At 44.7% G+C, this 20,525-nt stretch overlaps 3 protein-coding genes across 3 annotated transcripts in view; 1 reads left to right on the forward strand and 2 right to left on the reverse strand.

Moving 5' to 3' along the window:
• Positions 1-20,525, reverse strand: part of LOC126567958 (MOXD1 homolog 2-like) — a 507,834-nt gene that overhangs the window by 311,233 nt on the left and 176,076 nt on the right. The window lies entirely within an intron of this gene.
• The window catches only part of LOC126568598 (probable salivary secreted peptide), a 380,437-nt gene that overhangs the window by 111,464 nt on the left and 248,448 nt on the right, over positions 1-20,525 (forward strand). The window lies entirely within an intron of this gene.
• LOC126568146 (protein cortex-like) overlaps positions 16,732-20,525 on the reverse strand; it is a 34,860-nt gene continuing 31,066 nt past the window's right edge. The window contains exons 2-6 of the mRNA XM_050224572.1: positions 19,416-19,547; positions 18,505-19,324; positions 18,295-18,444; positions 17,057-17,176; positions 16,732-16,976 (exon numbers count right to left, since the gene is read on the reverse strand). Of these exons, the coding sequence (XP_050080529.1) occupies positions 16,732-16,976; positions 17,057-17,176; positions 18,295-18,444; positions 18,505-19,324; positions 19,416-19,547 (1,467 nt within the window). The remainder of the gene's footprint in view (positions 16,977-17,056; positions 17,177-18,294; positions 18,445-18,504; positions 19,325-19,415; positions 19,548-20,525) is intronic.

Consider the following 20,525-nt stretch of genomic DNA (forward strand, 5'->3'; position numbering starts at 1 on the left):
GTCTGGTTGTCTTTTTGCGCTCCCCGTGGCAGACAGAGCCATCCTATAAGCAACGACTGTCACTCACGGCATCTCACGGGAGGATGAATCTTTGTTTTCTGTAAACATCACCGTCGCAGTGTCGCATGGCAAACTGCACGATGTGGCGCGCGTTGGCAAATATTTATGGATGCTGTCCACGCACTTGATCTAAGTGAGGCTCTTGGGGTGTTGGTTTTTTTTGCCGGGCTGTTGGAGCCTATATTGTGAGCTGACACCCGCTCTCTATCTCGTGCTGCGTGTGGAGAAAATCATGCGGTGAAGATTCAGTGTGTGAAGGACAGTTTATGGGTTTGCTTCACTATCACTGTTAGTTAAAGCTGGATATTGGCTAATTTTGTTATTTCGTATTTAAAATTATTTTCAACTATTTCTTGTATCAGTTTTTGAAATCCTTTCGTTTCAGTTAACTGATCTGTCGTGTGAAAACTGGCACCTCTGTCAGCTCCACCACAGAACTACCAGCATTTAATATAATTTTAACCAAGTTCAGGAATTGTTCTTCGTCGACCCATAGTCCCATAGACCCACACCAACTTCAAGACTTGCGAAAAGACTCCCCCCCCCCCCTGGGAGCAGAGTTCACGTGTCTCTGTGCTTAATTCTTCGTCACAACCATTCCCGTAAAGGCAGAGGAGTAAGAATCAAATTACCGAACCAAAGAGTCGCCTGGACGACTCATCATCACTCCCATCGCGTTCGTTGTGCGTTAAGCTTCGCGGCACAATATTATTCCTAGTGTCGCAGACCATGATCACCATAGCCATAGCCCCGGTTACCACCTGCTGGTGCTGGAACCGTTCACAGCGATATCTAGGACATAGCATGACTGATATCAGTTTATCCCTTTTCGCATTCCAGCGCAAACGGTCGAAACCAGTCTACCGCCCGGTCATGACTCACACGAGGATCACGCGTCGAATAAAGAAGTGTACACACAAGTGTGACAACAACTGGCCGCAACACCACCGCAGCCTGCGATCCCAAAACAGGTGAAAGCTAATGAATTATTTCGGTACAGCCCTGGGTTAAGTAGTGCGCGAGCGAAAACAAATTGTAATTTAACACTCTCGCTGCTGCCACAGTCTCATGCGTGGTGAATAATTACCCTTATCTGCATGTCGGAGGAGTTGCTTCGGCTTGGCAATGTTATCTCGTGCGCGAGGGCATGAAGGAAGGGCTCGGATAGGGTTACACGCGTGTGCGATCACGAAAACTGCGAATACTCCGTGTGCCAAGATGCACCGCAGGCGAGGCTTATCGCTGGTGCGCTGTGTAATGCCCTATCGCACGAGATGTTGAAGGATGTATTATCGGGCCGCTTATCGGATGATAAATTTACAAACAGGAATGTAGCTACTGTGCCGTTGCTTTAGGCTTGCTGGCGATGGCCAGTGTTTGACCTTTCGATTGAGCGCAAGATAGCCCTGCAAGCGATAGCATTTGACTTTGACAAGTTGAGGATAATTAAATTGGGTAGGTGTAAATGCGCGAGCGCAAGAGGTTTAACATTCTTCCTGATCCATCATCGTGATACGTGTCGATCGATGCTTATCGAAAATATTAACGAGATCACAAAGAGTTCCATTTACAAGAATTAGGTTGATATTGTTAAAAGGCTAAATTATAGCAAAATTATGGCTAAATTATAGCAATCGTTTCTTTTTTTGAAAATGCACATCACTGAAAGAATGTTACTTGAGAAAATGATATAAAGATGATCAATGCGGGCAGCCCGGTGGTGTAGGCGACAGCAGTGCCGGTCTTCGAACGGCAGGACCGGGGTTCAAATCCCATCCGGACCGTCCCCCCGTAGTGAGGCCTGACAAACCAACTACGTGTTATCGGCAGTCCAGAAACCCATTTCGATGGCCGGCATGACCTTACAGGTCGTTAAGCCAAGAAGAAGAAGAAAAAGAAGATGATCAATAGAAAATTTCGATGAGCAAATTAATTCAAACGAGTATTTCGTTTTCTTAAGCCCTGCAACCTCTATGACTCTTGGCTCTTCCTGGTTTCCTGAGTCATGCTTACTCATCTCTTTAAAATCTATTCTTTACACTTTATTGACGTAACAAGAATTTTGAATGAGTCGTTGTGGTGCTTTTTTACAAGTCCCTTTTATGGAATTTCTTCTAATTACTTTTCATTGAATTTGAAGGGGTATCCTACGTCTAAAAGGACTGTTTTTCACGATTATGCTAAAGAATTCAAATACATCTAAAATTAAATGGAAAAAAAATTAAAAAAAGCATCTTTTTTCAATCATTAAGAATGACTAGGCCACATTGCTATGAACTAACTGTTATAAGAACCTTGACTGTTCCCAAGTAGAGCGAAATGCTGCAGAGGTAATCTGTCTAGGGACGACCCAGTGGTTTGGCAACATCGGCGCCGGTCTTCAAACGGCAGTACCGGGATTCAAATCCCATCCGGATGGTCCCTCGAAAGTGAGGACTGACTATCCAACTACGTGGTACCTCGGGGCTAGTCTAGTAAGCCATTCGATGGCCGAAAAAAGGCTATACTATGGTGACATCTCTATATTTCAATGCAATATTATGTAAAAAGTAACAATTTTAATTAAATATTTCAATTCTTAACTATAAACTGTAAAACAATACTCCGTGAAAAGTAGCACATTGTTTCGATAAAAAACACCTTGTTCATCCATGTAATGAGCCATTCCGCTATAAAGCTCACTAAATCAACACCAGTCCGCTAACATCCCATCGTTACTGTTCAACATTCCAATCATTTCCTCTGCTCGACACGTTTTTGTGGTGCAGTAGTCGATCGGCACGATGACACGACATTTGTTGACCTCTGCTTACACGCGATTGTCACCCAATTCGGTACGGTCGAGCGATCCACCAGCCAACCGTGCACGGTAGCCTTTGCGGCAAGTTTCTTATGGTCCCGCGTTCTGCAGCCCGAACGTGAGACAGGCACGTGTAGGAACCATGTCCAAAGAATACCGAACCGATGGAACCGAAAAAAAAAACATCTCTCCACGACAGACTCCTATACAACACGTACCTTTGCGCAACAAGTTTTCTGTGATCTATTGTGTACGATAACGGCTACTAAAGCTCACCGACATGGGCGCTACTAAGGCAGAGATTGAGCCTCAAAGCGTTGGGCGAGGTAACCACCGGTCGTTACAGTTTAGTGTTACAGTTTTAATCCCATTTGATGGTGTTTGGTGCACACATTTTTTTTATGCAGGAAGAAAAATAAACTCCAATTCAAGAAACATGCACTAATGCACTGGCTACACTCGGTACACCTTCGGGAACACCAAATTATGAGACTTTTGACATTAATCCTAAAACGGTTCGGTGAACACATAAATTATACGGTCAGCATAATTTAACGCTTTGTTTCGAAGCGCTGCCTATTTTCCTCTCTCCGCTTAGTGCAGCATCGTTGCATCGACTTACTGCGGTGCCCGACACACCCTTGATCGAACAATCGCTCCGCTGCTACAGGCCATATTGCGCTATGGGGTGGCACAGGACAAAAAAAGTTCGTAAATACGCTTTCGGAATTTAACGCTTTTGAGAAACAATTGAATTTTGTTAACAGAAATCTAAATTTATCTCAATTTCGCCTTTAATTTTGGTTAGCCTTTTTGCTTTGAGTTTTCTTTTTGACTTGAGCACCTGACTGTATCAAGAACTGAGAAGTTTATCGTAACACATTCAAGATTTTTCTTGGGCTATCCATTATATTTAAAAAAAGAAGTATCTGAGAATACCTTCAAAATACTTATTTGAAGCTTTTCGATAAACATTCGCCCCATAGTGCATCGTGCACTTTATGGATCATGCGGCAAACCAACCAGTCCACAAGTTCTGGGACCCGCTGGCCTGCCGGTACCTGTTGAAGAGACGCGAACGCAAAAGGACAAGGGTTGTGCACGAGACACTCACCGCACCGCTCAGGAGGTCGAAGCGAAAAAGATCACCCCGATGGGAGACCCAAAGACAAAACCAAAAACCCTTTCGCCTGGGTGGCTCGTGAAGTACTGCTGAATCACTGTGTGTGTCTTTATACATGGATGGCGTGCAATAAATTATGCAAAGCGATTTTTATGTCCCGAATTCAATTAAACGACAGCAATGAATATTTATGATAGTGTAATTGTTCTCGCTCGAACTCACCGTTGTAGGGTGTTGTCACGTCATCTATCAACAAATCGCCACACCAGTTCGTCGCTTTTTTTTTTTTGCTGGCCACGCTCGATCGTGCAAGATGCATCCACTTTTTGAAACGCGAAAAATGCATTCCTTTGCACCCCTTGCGGCCATCTTATAAATCACACTCGGTCAATATGCCTAACGCTCTCGCAAACCGAAGCAGCAGTAAAACTGTTTTTCTATTTCTACTTCTTTTTTTTAACGACCATTCAGTTTGCGCCCTATCCAAATGAGATGGAAATTTATAGAGTGGTAGTTTTACGGTGGCGCGACGCTTCTTCCGATTCCACTTCGACTGCTTCACACCTTAGTACACCATAAATTGCATCGTAAAAAAGCAACCCTCAGCTCACAGCCCACGACGAGCTGTTGAGTTTTGTTTGGTGTCAATGGGTTGATGAGCCATTAAACGTAACGGACCGCAAGCCACGAGACCCGAGCGCTGCATACATCTCCCCAGATAGTTGGAAATGCTGGACGAATCTCTTATCCTTATGGACAAGATTAAACTCGAAGTAGAGTGGCCACTCACTTCCCTGCCACGTGTGGAAGGCGCGGATCGTCCGCGAGATAAAAAGGCAATAAATATCCAATTCGAAGGCAACCGTTTCCTACGCCAAGGCGGCCAAGGCACAAATTCGATCGTACAGTCCCGGCACATCGAGGGCCGATCTAAGCATTCGCAACATTGTAGCGCGTACCTTTGGTACGAAATTAAGTTCTCACCTCACATTGCGCACGGACGCACGAGATGAAAAATGTGAAGGCGGAAGGAGAAATATTATTGATAGGTTTCGATAAAACAGCTGTTTGGTGGTTCATAAAACTTGTTCACCATAATGCCGCCCATCCCCAGCTGCGGGCTCGGACGGGTGTTTATTTTTCCTGTAAGTAGCACCGGTAGATCATGTCGAAAATGAGCCGTGTCATGCCATTTAGTGGTCGGTGAGTGTATGTAGAAAAAGTGAAGAAAATAGTTAGCAAAACAGATTCATTCATAACGCTGATCGCACTCTCTCTTGTCTGCATACATCGGAGGATCAGCGTTTCCGGGCCGAGCAGCAGAACAGTAGATGCACCCTGGGCTATGTTTATTGAGATTTTTAATGGACGGAGTTATATTTTAATCCACAATGTTAGAAAGAACAGCTAGAGCTATAAGTTATAGCTCCTAATAACGATGAAAGCTTGTTTATATTTTAAATTGTCACAATTCACCTCAGAAGTCATGCAGAAGTCAAGAATCATTACTTCCTAATGTCTTGAAACTAAGCACAGCTCTGATTTCTTCCACCAAGGTTAAAGCATGTTTTGGGATACTCCGTCTGTTGTAAGTCTTTGTGAGGATCTCTTTTCAGAATCGGAATAGTTTCTCCTTTCAGCGCCTCTCTCTAATCCGTCGCAAGAATTGTGAACTTTGGTTCGAGGTTGACAATTTTCTTGACAAGTTCTAGTTCAGGAAAAAGGTTTACTCTCCCGACTTAAGCAAACCTGGTGACGCCGGCGTCCCTAAATGTCGTCAACAGGTAGACGATTTCACTGGTAGGAACTAGTCCTGTTCCCGGATGAAGCCTATCGGTCTGATTCAAGTAGATCTGACAACTCACACGAGAAACAGCTCGTTCTAGTTGGTTCAATAACGGCAGATGCTTGCATCCTGTTTGTTCGCATCAGCAACACCTAGTAAACTAGTTAGAAAATTAAAAAAAGTTTATAAATTGTTAAAGACAAGGCTAATCGAGAACTTTTGTCTCACCACGCGCATCCTTAACATTAGAATATGTCTCCAAAATTTGTGGCGGTTAAAGTACAGTCTGTGAAGTTATCGGTTCTGTCATAATTTCAGCTTTTCATAATATATCAGGAGCTCATTATTTCCCGTAGATAGAAGTAGTGTATTCAAAATGAAAAGAACTTCAGGCAAATATCTCATAATGCAAAAAAATGAGACTTGTTAATCCCAGCGTTTCTACCGATTAGTTCGTTGAATCCTTGCACAAACTCAACCACCAAACGCAATCAAAGCTTCCCGTCCCTGATAGCAATTGATTGTAATTTGTCAAACCGTCAGTCCATTTCGCACTTGATTAGCGATCTATATGTACCGTGTCTTGGAGATTATACACCCAACCGTACACGCACTCTCAGCCCCGCATTCCTACCCCCGAGGGAAGGACTTCTGCTTCGACGCAAAAGTTTCCCCATCGCAGCAGACGCATCGCGCTTGGAAATATGCTTTCCGCCTAAAGGGGTGCGGACACCGATTTTCACGTGCCAGAATCGGTGCCACTTGCTTGCTGTTGAAAATGGGAAAATAATAATTGTACTTTACACGCCACAACACAACACTATCGAGTTGCCGGGATCGTATCCGCCGTGGAACTCGATTCCTTCGAGGTATATTTCGTACGGTTAGCTTGTTAATACGCGGGTGCGTTTGAAAGTGTGTCGGAGCTTTTCGGGAACCCGGGCTGTAAAAACTGGATCCCACTGGCTGGCGGGCGGTGGCTGGAATCAAACCCCGGCCAGCACGAGATTGATTGAATCGCGTTTCTTTTGCTTTCTTTCGTGGATGGCGTGCTTACTGGCGAGACAGTTAGCGCTAGTGGACCCGCGGGCAGAACCAGCCCGGTATAATGAGCTTGAACCGTGTAACGTTAGTTACGGTGTCGTGTGGCGCGATGTATTCTTGCTGCATTTATCAACGTTTACTTTCACGGGATTAATTTTGTTTTAAATGCCGCTCCAATCAAATCACGTCTGTCGACGCTTCTAAACTGTTGATTGAGTACCACACGCGCCTGGTGATAATATGGCTGAAGAAAATCCATCACGATCAGTTAAAGTGTGTTTTTCATGCTCTTTCGCCGGCCATTAACATTGAATCAGTGGGGCGAGAATTAAAATCCAATTATGTTATTGAAGTCTGCTAATATTTGTCTTATCGATCGTACAGGGTAGGTCGAGTGTTAAGACAAGGAATGAAAAATGTTCATTTTTTCAGTACAGAATTGATGATATAAGACAGCGATGACGTGTGGTTTGATCTTATTGATCTTATTTGACTCATTCGTCATCACAAAATCTGCTACAATAGTGAACGACGCCCAAAATGACTGTTGTAGTGGTCTGTTCGAAAATGAACGAAAATGAACACCAATGAATATCGCTCACTATAGCTAAGAACCTAAGAAAATTCGTAGTGAGAAGGGCCTCGTCGTCCAGGAGGACCTCGTCGCCCAGGAGGAGGGGGGGGGGGGGGGGGTTAAAGACCGAAGTGACGAGCTTAACGGGATAGGAAACCCCTTGTGGAAGGGAATCATACCCTTCCTCGATTGACACTTTTTATTAAGCGGATGAAGAGGCCTCGGATGATGAGGATGAAGGTGTGTCAACTGACCTCTCCCCCCCCCCCCCCCACTCCCCTGCTCCTTGCACTCCTGATTTTAACTACTACCGCTATTGCATGTTGTAGCTGCTGCCCCAATATCCCTTCCGCCAGGGGCCTTCTAACAAATTGATCTGCCATTGCCCCGCTTTTACGCCAATTTTTACTATCTATAATTCTGCATATTCAAACCATGAAGGAAGAATACAACAATTCACAACAAAGCCTGTAAAAAGCTCACTCAAAACAAGATATAATCAACAAATAATAAAAAATGATAACAAAACACATATCATTGCAATTTTGCAAAATCAATTACAAATCACCAAGAAGTTGACAACAATCTTGTACAACACGCTTTAATGTCTTCCCAAAAACCACTCCAATTTACCGTCCTACCAACTGCTACCCGATGTCGTGACAGAACCATCGACAACACACCAGCCCATACAATTGTCACGCGCTGCATTTAATTGCATGTTGCACAAATTAAGGCTCTCAACATTGCCACTTCAATTAGCGGGCGCTTGATTTTCATTGTTATTGGCGGGTTGCTTTGTACCCTGGGTGTGCGCTTCTGGCGTATTGATTTCCGCTTTTCTTGGCACATACATTCGCTCGCAGCCGAATGATGATACGGTTCCGGGAGGAGACTGGAGACGCCTCAACCGCCAGACCCACCGTGACACGATCGCAGGTTGTTTAGAGACAAGCCTTCCGGCACCGATAAAATCAATGCGCGATCGAACATCCCTCCAAGACGGGCTGCGCTCAACCACACGAGAGCGGTTGCTTAGGACCAGCTTAAGACGCTTCTTCGGCCGGCTCGATATCTACGATCGGTCTCAAACGGTTTGGCGATTGTGTGTTGTGCTGTTTTATTGTTAGCTACAGATTGCTTTTTTTAATAAACCATTAGCCTGTCGAACCCTTCCACAGTTGCCTCAGCAGTGCACCCGCTTTAATCCTTACTAATTGCAACGACAGCTTCTACAGCAGCCGCAGTTTGTCCACGCGAAGCGGTGTCGAATCGCACCCAACTTTGGACTCACCCCGAAGGTGTATTGCGCCCTAAAGAAAGGTGCGCAAACTGTCGATACAGCTGAAAAATGGCAAACCGAAGGGCATGGCAAGCAAACAGTAAAACGTTTAAGTCATCTGGCATCGCGCATTCTCCCAATCCCTCCGGGCATCGAAGTGATTCGAAGATCGTTTGTAATGGTAATAGCGGTTTTGCTACAGGAAGCGATCGAGACGAGCTCGAACCCTAAGGGTTTACTGTTTAATTGTCATTATTAATCAATAGCGCTGATTATTCGATGCCGATCGCCGAACAGCTCACTGTACTCCAGGGTGTACTCTCCCAATATTCGACCACGAAAGCGAAATATTTCTTTTTCGTTTCGCTTTTCAGATTTTCTCAAGGTTCTGTTGGTTGGAGATCCGAACAGCGAAGCGATCATCGGCGGTATTCCTTTTTCTCCCTGCGGGCAAAGGCAGGTTTCGTTGGATGAAAGCTGCTGTCGAAGAAACTTTCATGCTCGATCTGATTCGACCGATGATGATTAACGCAATCAAGCAGCTACATAAACTCATACAAACACACGCACGAGCGCACGTACGCAATGGCAAGCATATGTGCAACAGTGTAGCGAACAAGTTTTAATTAAACGGGTGACAAGAAACGCTGGTGACGGCCTTTGATCAGCAATAGAGTCCCGGGCGAAGGCCCGATTCGGTTTAATTTGCACACACGCATACGTGCAGTCTGAGGATAGTTTCGCATGTGAGCATATAAGCATGAGGTGCGACGGACTGGAACACTATAACTCCGATACGGAGCGAGCATCATGCTTCTGGCAGTTATTGATGAATTTAATCCGGAACAGGATTTCTTCAACGGTGCCAGGGGGAGGTTTTGAGGGTTGAAACAAATTGGTACAATGTAACGCTGGCAGTGAGTTTTCTCACAGTTTGTCATATTTGATTTGCCATTTTGCAGACTAGGAATGTGACAATGAGCAGCCAATCGTTTCGTTGAGTAGCCTTTACCTCAAAGCTATCAGCATGCTATCTGAATGCGTTTGATTCTGGCCGTTGGATACTGTTTTACTACGTGCTTTCAATATCTTATGAAGCTTCCAGAGCATAGATTGTAGCATTAGGAGCCTCTCATGATGTCTGCTGTGCATTCCATCACGAATTCTTCTCCCTCCCGACGTAAATGATCGTCGTGGGAAATCGAGCTTGTGATCTACAATCATCGGTCTGCTCCATATTAGGTAATAACGTGTTAATTATTTAATGACACATTGCCCAAACATTCCACCATTCCAGGATCTCCATTGCGTACGGTCCTTTCTCCGCATGTGAAGTGATAATTACAACAAGATTCTCTTGCTCTGGCGCCTTCCAAGAGTGTCTTGCGTCCGACATGAACAGGAAGCCCGTTATATATCTCATACGACTTGAGCAACCTGTTGTACTGTTTCACCTATTCGTCGAGACAACTTCAGTCACAATGTGTACCACTTGCGGTCATTCTGTGAGGATTTCTCGTCACCATGCTTCACCTCCACCGGGGACATTTATAATAATATGTCCCCAAATCGCTGCTACGTGATTATTGTGGATCTACCGACTATCCTAAGCACGTACATCGAGGTTCCGGTTCCACCTTGGGTGGAGATACCTTTAACTTCAAAGGACTTGCTGCCGGGAACGTAAGCCAAACAAACATCTTAAGCCAGCGGATTCGAGGAAACCTCCAAGGAGGCAATATTCCGATAATATCCACAATTAAGTGAAAAAGAAAATGCACATTAATATAATGCATGATTTATTGCGAAAAATACCCGCCGTGCGCCCTTGCATCAGTTGCACCGTATTAAAGTTAAGTGTTATTTATGGTCCAATTCGACTACTTTTGTAATATTTCTCCTCTTTGCGCTGGAGCCGTTGATGCTGAGGAGAGTGAAAAAGATAGCTGGAATGCATGGTACATTCCTAGGGACCTTACACTCCAAACGCACAGGTTGGGAAATGGAAATGCCTTCCCTTTCCTCGATGTACGATCCCTATCGTGTTCTGTACATGTGGTGGAGTATGTGGCGCGCACGGTCCACCGCAAGATTTATGGACGTCCGTTGAAAAAAGAAAATCCACCTCAACCGACAGGGAAGACGCGATTGAGTCAACGAAAAAATAAACCCTACACCGAGGATAAAGCAATAAAAATCGCTCCGTTGATAAAATATTTGCTAAGTAGTGCGTGGAGCACAGGAAGGAAGCGAAGGAATTCTTCAGGAAATGGTGGTGAAGATCAACTTTATATGAAGCTCTATTAAGAGACGATCACCAATAGGAGCCTAACCACTTAACATTAAGCGTTCGCGAACAGAGACATCAGGGCCCATTTCGACGGATGATCGAGGTTGCTTGTGAAGGTGACTAAGCGCATGACTTGAAACTTTGACGTGATGTTTGCATGGACGCACTGCAACAATTCGTGATGATGTAGAGTACATGGAGCAAGAACTACATAAAGGTGGTGACAAAACATCAAACACGTTAATCATCCGCTACAAGATGAAATCAAATGCTTTTGCATGAGAAAATCAGAAGCTCACATCCAACAGCTTAATCAATCATCAGTCATCAGCGCATCGAGTGGATCAATCATTCCGATCGGATCTACGTAATTGAATACCTTTTCATCATACCACGCGTCTTACGTGGGTAGAATTCTGGATTCTCCTCACCATTACGGCTACAGTTAAAAACTAAGTAACAGTTTTATATCCCCTGCTCATCCATACGCCCTCATCGTGTCATGTCTGGAGAAGATGTTACAATAAATCTTCCTCCTGTTAACTGATTTCGTTTGATCGTTCCATAAGGGTGACACATACTTCCAAGCTCGTGTAGCGTACGTTCCATTGGACGCACATTCTTAGCGTGTACAAAGTGTAAGAAATGGACATGAACGCCAGCTAGCCTTTAGGCACTCTTGCTAACCACAGCTCATGTGGACGCGAGAAGCTTTTGTGACAACCTAACCGCTAACTCAAGTGTATTTTCATAACCGCAATAGCCCGCAATTATCGCGCTACTTATGACTATGATATGACAGCATGATAATCTCTTGTTATGATGTGAGACACCCGTAGACACGAGGCGAGAAATAAAACATGTGTGCATGTACTTGCGAGTGCCGGCCCGTAACCGGAACGAGGCAACATTGTTGCTCTCTGTCCACTTTTGATACAGACACCAATTCAACCGCAACCATTAACGCCCACAAAGGTGGCTTACAGCGAGGGTTTTGCAACATTTTCTGCAACCTCTCTTCTGCGATCTAAGCGTCCCAGAGGTTGATCCCTATCCCGAAGGTACACTGGACACAGTACCTTGATGAATGAACAGCACTTGAAGGTTTGGAACAATGTGCGCATGTGTCCCTCTTGGTGAAACACATTGGAAAGCAATTTGAATGCAGAGCATTACGATTCCCTACGGAAACACCCGATACACGGAAGCTAAATAAAGATTTCCAGTGGGTTGTTTTAGATCGAATACTATCGATTAATTATAATCTCATCGGCATCTTCCAATCGTAAAGATCGGCTAGCATGCGATTCATGTGCGTGCAACGACTTGTACTCCAGGGGCGAACTATCTTGCCCAAGGATCTCTCCTTGCCATTCCACATCGCATTCCAATACGTAACCCACTCATGCGATCTCATTCGCAACAGCCCATATGCCATACGGCATCAGCTATTCTGCGGTTTCCCTCTATATCTCTCCTCCCCCCCCTCCCCATTTTTTTCCCCAAACATTATTTGATATCTTAATTGTCTTGCCATGCCGCCATTTTTGCTTCAATTTCTCCCAATTCCCAGCCGGGAAAGGTTCGCATCAAATCTCAAGTACAAATGCCCACACGCCACACGATCCGATCCGGTGCCCGGAATGTTTGGAGCATGCCGACGACAGTGGAATTCAACTGTTGAAAGGTAAAGATTTATATCAGCTGATGTGTCGTTGTGTGACTAACCAAGAGGAACTAATCGATGGCGCAGAGCGTGTTTTTGTAACTACACCAATTGAGACGCATGCTAGCTGCTGCGGACGTTTCGGGTTGGATTGCGGATGTTGGAGGAAAACACGCAAAGATTCTGCAGAAGAAAACGCTTTTATACCCTACAGACGTATTGGGTTTTGCGCTTAAAGCACGACCTCTTTATAGTTCCTTTTGATGTCTTTAGGAAATGTAGGACTTTCACTGGGGTATGTTTTATGTTTTTATTCATATTTGATATGAATCTTACGTGCCAAATATATCTGAAACGGATTCCGTTATACTACCGTTTAGCGATTCCTTTCATCTAAGGTCCATGTTCTTGGCTAGCAATTAACCAACAAGTGATCCATAATGTAGCGCTTAATTGCAGCATCATACGATAACCTTCTTCAGGGCAACAAATTATAACTACCCTCTGTACACGCCTCTAGTTCACTTCTGCTCGAGCGAAAGCAAAACATGCAATGAACGATTCCATCCCATCAAAGGTATTCCAACTGACAGGTCGTCCAGTCGGTCATGACATGACAAGTGATTTGCGCTAAATTAATTACGCCACTCCAAAGAAGGCCGCAACATGCCAATAAACCATAATGAACCGCCAATCTGGCATTGGCGAGACGCCCCAAACAACTCTCCCCATCAATCAGTGTTGTGCGATTTGATCGTTACCAATGAGTCAACGAGGAAGCCCTCATTTGACAACTGTTAAGTGCTGCAAAGTTCTCTAAATTTATCCCCATTGATATGTCTAAAAATGGACACTTTTGCCTCGTCACTTGCCGTTGCACGGATTCAACTCAATTTCTGCTCTAGAGCTTGCCTACTACCATTCTCCCAAAGCGGATGTCAATGCAGCGATCACAAGTGTGAAGGATCCGTTTTTCCACTATCTTAATAGGGGGACCCCATTTTCTTGTCCACCTACTTCTAGCGATGGAACGCTTCAGTTATGTCCAGTCATCCATACTGACGATACGGCCTTTCATCGGTGGCATGATCCAAGCAGTAACTTTTAATGCTACCGGTGTTAACACAATATTTACGGAGCGGGCACCGATATGCATAGCATCTCCACGTCCAGGAAGTCCAGTCACGACGGAAGGCCTCACACTGGAAAGGTGTTGATAATTTGAAAACTACATCGTGATCTGCCGTCAAGTGTGCGCGCCCGATTGAAACCACTGGCTGTCTGGACTCTGGGTCGTCGAGCGTTCCCGATCCAGTACAACCCACACGTTCAGCATAGCTTCATGGGACTTAAGGCCTGGTCACTGGTCTGGTCTGGAAGAGTCTGATTTCAATTTGTGCTGATGCATTAGTAGTTTGCACAGGCAGAATCGAGGATCGATGGGCATCATTTCATTAATACCGAATACCGGTGAATGGTTAATGTTGTCTTACCGATCGATCGATTTGCCTATAAAATGGTTTAGGTCAGAGGAGGTAATGAAAGTTATTCACCTTATTTCTTGGCCGTTCCTGCGGGTTACCGGTGGTTACAGTTTTGCAAGCGATTATAAAAATTGGTCCGATTTAAACCACCATGCACGATTTAGGGCACGATTTTCATTGCTCGCGGTTGTAATGTACGGAACAAGTGTGTTAACTATATTTCTCCCTCCCTATTGTACACGCGGTGCATTAAGTGTAATAACATTAAAAAGAACTGTAGTACACTTGTCCGTAATTGAATTGCCTGCCAAAAGCTGCATCGTGTGCAGCAAGGTTAAGTGTGCTCTGTTGCACTCAGATTAGTAGGGTTCGTGTTTGGTGGCTGTGGAAAAAAAGATGTAAGTGAATATATTATTTTACGTCGCTTAAAACATAGTTTCATCGAGATGATGAAAGTTGGTTGTGCACAGCGCAATACATCTCAGGAGGGTCAATATCGTGACCTGCTGCAATCCACTGCTCAGACACAGGTGGTACAAAACTGGACCGTAGCTACTGATTTCAGCATTTTCATTGAGATATCTTCCCTTTACAACAACTACAACAACAACAACAACAACAAAAAACCACAAAACCTCAGTTCACGTACAGAACGTTTGAAATTAATTGGTGCACTGCATTGACGTGACATCGCGCGGCGAAACTCACTCATCATCAACGCGAGGTCCGGTTTGTCCGGTGCGGATTGTCAAGATTTACGGCCTCACTTTCATCAGCTCGTGATGGCTCAATCTAAATCAATCAAGATGAAATTTCAGTCACGAGAGAAACTCGCTCACCAGTTTCTGCTCATCAGCTGCAGAGAAACTCCGATCTCCAAAGGGGCAACCAGCCGTCTGACGGCGTCATATAGAAGGATGGTGGCCACAAAAAGGGACAGAGCAATTACAGAATCGAACGTAACCGAAATGATGGTCGGTATCTACTGCTCCGAAGCCAGCAAAGATCACAGAACAAAGATAAAGCAAAGGACGCAATCTGGATTCCCGAGGGAGTGGATGTTTTGATGGCGTACAAAAAAGAGATGATTCTGGCACGGCAGAGGAACCTGTTTGGCGATCGATGAATTGACAATTCCAGCACACTAATAAATGGATACCGTGACGAGGTGGATCAGTTCCAATCCAAGATCATTACCGTTGAGTCGAGGAACATTTCCCAGCAACGTTATGGTTTGGTAGCACGCATAGGATGAATTAGATTTCTATATTCAGCACACTAAAAGTAGATAAAAAGAAACGATTAGGAAAACGATTCTGTACTATCACGTCATAGTCATTAAGAAGATCAGTATGGTGGCTAATTAAAGCTTCCCAAATTACCTTCTTTTAACACTAGTGACATCTATATTGGAACTTAAAAGGAAAGATGATTCTTATCGTTAGGAAAAAAACGTCCTCCTGGAGCGGGAACAAATCAGAGCAGAACTCCTAACGGCAACTAACATTCCCCTACCACATAAAACTACAATCACGATGCCATTTTGTATGGTGTACCACACAACGATAATGAGACAGCCATCCAGTACTCGGGTACATGTGGCCGATGCCCATCCCACTGCTATCGCAGAAAATCAAACTAAGCCCCCAAGCTCGTCCCGGCTAACCATCACACGAAGCTACAGTTTTGCTCCTTCCATAAACCAAGCTTTCACTCGGTGCCTAATCGCATCGGTTCCACCCAACGGGTACGGTCACTGCGCCGTACAAACTAACCACCACCGCCGCCGGACACCCGAAGTACCTGGCCTGGGATTGGTTAGTTTCCCCCAGCGCGATATGAGCGGAGTTTGGATTAAAGTTGACAGGAGCCCGAGAGTAGAGAAGTTTTACTAATTGATTATACGGAGCACGGTGCACGGTGGCAGATCCGCTTGGCATGGTGCTGTCAGGTGTACAAAATATAGCAAAGTTTAACATGCGGCTGCACCTTCACGTACGTACGTTTGCAAGTGTGACTGCGCTGGCTGGCTGAACTGCTGCTGTCGCAAGGCAGGCAGGCAAATTACGCGCGGAACGACGTGTATATGGATGTAAGAGGAATTATTAGACGACTAGTCATTTTTCTTTTCCACAGAAAGGTCACTGGTTTGTTAACAATGTTTTTAATGCTAATGCTATGTTGGTAGGTAAAAATCGCTATTGTAAGTCCTTCTTAAGAGTCGAGTGTTTTTAAGGGATTGTTTCGTCGAGGAACAGCGTAGAATGTGTGTTGAACAAATTACAATGTCATTTTTGATCAGATTTAACAATCGAATCATATAAATAATACTTTTAAACATAATAAAGTGAGCTTGAACAACGAAAGGAAATCCTTTCGCTCTATAAACTATCAGTCAGTTGGCCGCTCTGCGGCTTGCACATATGCCCGGCAAGTTCGCCATCCCGTGAGACTCCCGCAGTTTCCTTATCTGGGTACCTGCAAGTGTGTAGGTGGAAAACGGCTTGTCTTCATTTCCCTCTGCGCTTTGTGCAATTATTTATGTCTCTAATTTAATTACCTACTCGCATTCGATGTCTCTTCACATCCACAACGGGGTTCGGATCGCTCCTAGCTCGAACCTCAGCGCATTGCCTTGAACAGAAAACTCGAGGCCAGATCGCGATAGGTGGCTTCTTTGTTACGGTTGCACTGGATGCGCGATGCATCCCGTCCACCCACTAGCCCACCGACGACGGACTCACCACCCCGTGGCCTACTGCTACTGGCCGTCGATTCACATTGCAGTTTCTTCCTTTTGCACTTGTTCGTTGGTGAGATGCCGAAGAAGTTCCAAATCGTGAGCGTTTCATCATATCCTACACTCGCTGCGGAGAATAGGCAAGAAAGATAGAATTAATGGATACTTCCGAGTGCAGGGCTCGTCCAGCTCCAACGCGCCCCATACCAAGCTGTTTTCCATCCGGACTCCACAGCAGATGTACGATGACGTCATCGTGATTGCGCATCACATCCACCACACGGTCCATCGAGGCCAGCACCAGTATTTCAGGCGGTTTGTTTGCATCTATCGTCCGGGTGAGATGGAAGAGAAAACAAGGGATTTGATTCAAGGTGCAGGATAAAGGAAGGAGCCCATCGATGCCCTTTGCTCTTCGCGCTTTGCTGCTTTATTAAATTTGTATCATTAAAAGCTATGTTGGCTGGAGGAAATTGCTTCCCATTTCGATCTGCCACAGTGGCTTACCCGTGTTCCCCTCATCAGTTTCAATCGCAGAAGAAATGAGCAGTAAAGAGCCGTTCCCTTTCGGTTGTGTCTATCGACGACCCAATGTGTAATGGCCACACGGGACGGGACGGTTTTATGGGGCGGTTGTTAAGAGTTTCTGTACCAATATCAATAATTACGTGAGAGGGCACGGGCTTTTGCGGAGCACTTGATCATGATTATTAGTTTTATTACATTGCGCATTGCACAAAATGAGATTTTGAGCTGTTACGGGAACCGGTAGTATGGTGGCTTTAGTAAACAAATCTACACCTGGAACAAGTGGAATATGGACTCTTTGCGGTGAAAGGAAGCCGGAATCGTGGATAGCAAAATCAAATGTGTATCAATATTTCTGATGGAGGGTCATTCGATCACTCGACTAAGATGACTTGGTTCTTACTACTTTGTTGCTGAAGTCCGAGTATTTCTTTGAATCATTTCGCTTATAATGCTCTTCTTGTGTGTGGTGAAAAATTATCAATTTTTTTTTGGAATAATGTAAGATGATAGAAGCAATTAATTTCACTAGTATGCTCAAGATTTCTTGTACCAATTCGATGTTTGCTTTTGGTAAGCGTAGAAGCCTGCCTTTATGTTCAGCAAAACGGGAAGTAGCAATTATCAATTTCTACTAAATCAGCGAAAATATCAACCAAAACAACGACACCTGGCCGTGCATGTAAGGATCTACGCTCAGATAATAGAAATCTCTTACCACCCAGTGCATAGAGCGATGAAAACACCGCCGATAATAAATCAAACATACTGCCAATTGGCACACGCTTCGTGTCGCTAGCACCTCATCGAAGCACATCCCACTTTCGGTGAACCACAGCCAAATCCACATCTTTCTGGTGCCATCTACAACACCGTGCCGGCGATTAATCGCGTAATGACGTTTAATTACTACTTACCCGTGAAGGAGTAGCACACGACCAGCTCGCCGGAAATCTTATTGAACGAAAGCGTCGTCACGATACAATCGCTGTCCTGGCGTCGATAGTACGACACCACCTGGCGGCTCGGAACGTGGTACAGTGCGATCATGATCGGTTCGCTGTCGGCTAATAAAATTAAACATCCTGTTTGAGTGTGCTGGAGTGTCCAAGCAGAAACTCACTCACCGATAACAATCTCATCCTCACGCCACGGATGCCAGTCGAAGAAGGCACACATTGCGCTCGCCCAGCGCGTAATCGGCGTCAGGTGACCACCGTTCCAGTACCAGATGTACACCTGACCCAGCTCGTCCGCGGTGGCCATATACTTGGACCCGCAGGAGAACTTGATCGAGATGATCGAAGCCTTGTGAGCGCAGTACTTGTTGTCGCACACGCTCTTGCTACATCTGGGGTGCACGCATACGATCGAAATCTGCCCGTTACCGAACCCGCATACCACATACTGACCGCTACCGTCCCAGGTAAGGCAGCTGACCGGGTGTTCCAATGGGTCGAGCATTTTCAGTGCACCGTGATGCTCGATAGGATTGCTGCCAACGTCCAGAATGTCCAGCCAGGGCCGGTTCATCATAAAAATTGCCATTGCCAGCTGATCGCCGGCTGGATTGAACGCTATAGAGGTCGTGTACTGGGCGCGCAGCCCAATAATCACATCCGTGTTCGGTGTCCAGATTACGAGCTTCTTGCTGAAAATTGCTGCTATCTGGCCGGCAACCGACCAGTCAATGATTTTATGATAGTACGTCTTGATGTTGGGCAGATCGTGTACGGCCTCGATGAATCCGATCGGTTTGGTACGCGGACGGCAGCTCCAGTCCAACTTCTGGAGATTGCTGTAGATCGGACGAACGACCCATTCCAGGGTACATTTGGTAGTTGTATCCTTGAACGACAAAATCTTATCGCTTGTCGAGACCAGCCCGAAAGCTTTCTTCAGCACGGACGAATAGTGATGGGTACGCCAGTAGCCGGGCATCTCCTTCTGAAGCAAAGGAAAAATACAGTTATCGTTGTGTTGATTTTATGAAGAGGTAACAAAAAAGGAGGAAACCAAAAACAGAGAATGGACGTACCATCACCATTGGATCCGTTTTCCGTTCAGGTTTACTTTCCGCCTTGAAACGGCTCGGTCGGGATAGAGCGTAGCGGCGCGGTATGAATCGATCGCCATAGCAATTTGGGACATATTCTACCGGCTGTTGGATCTATTGGAGGTAAGTGAAATAAACACATTGCTTAGCATTTGTTATACTTTTTATTGAAATAATGTAGTCCAGCCGTTTGCGTGTTTCAAACAAAAATCAAAACAAGATTAAATCCCTCGACTTGTCCATATCGTTCACCATACGAAACGAAGCCACAAAGCAATGCTTCACTCTGCGTGCGTGCCATGTCCAATCGCATCCAGCGCACTGTTAACCGTCCAGCCGCATTACCACACCCGCCAACATTGCAAGCATGCGTGATAGAATTGGGGACCGATGGGTTCGTGTCCAAAGTACAAGCATGCCCTCATAAATTATGCTTCCAACAGGGCGCGACACAAGTGTAGCGCGTTGCAGATTTTTCTCTTCCTGGATCCTTAACCCATCGGCAGTTTCCTTTGAAGCGTGGCAGTGCAAACGGACGGCGAGCGCGTGCCACGGCTTATGTTTTGTCGTGCATTTGTGGTAATTTATGGCACTCGTTGAAACCTTTCCAAGGAGGTAGGTACATTGATAACACACAGGTACACCGATTCTCGATTAGCAGGTTGCGAAATCAGGAATCAGTTTGAGACTGTCTAACAGAAGAGCTAATTTAAAAAAAGCGAGGGCTATATGAGCTTTAGAACGTAGGAATAGTATCAGTCTGAATGATTATTATAAAACTATTTACTTCTTACGAAATATTTATTCTATATCATTTCAATTCAAGCATAATTTAAGCAGTTAATTATGATGATTACAAATTTTTTAAACAAAAGCAAAAAAACAGCAAAATTCAATGGAAAATTACTTTATTAAAAGAATAAATTAAATGTTACGTTGAAAATTAAAAAAAAATAAGTAAACTTCAAATAAAGCATAAAAAAGAGTAAAAACGAAGAAAAAAATAACAGAAGAAAATACATGCTTATTAAACTTCTGTAAAGCATTAAATTAAATTACAGAAATTAAGAACAAAAAATCATAGAGCCACAC

The sequence above is a fragment of the Anopheles maculipalpis genome, chromosome 2RL (assembly GCF_943734695.1).
Source record: "Anopheles maculipalpis chromosome 2RL, idAnoMacuDA_375_x, whole genome shotgun sequence".
In the NCBI taxonomy this organism is placed as follows: Eukaryota; Metazoa; Arthropoda; class Insecta; order Diptera; family Culicidae; genus Anopheles; species Anopheles maculipalpis.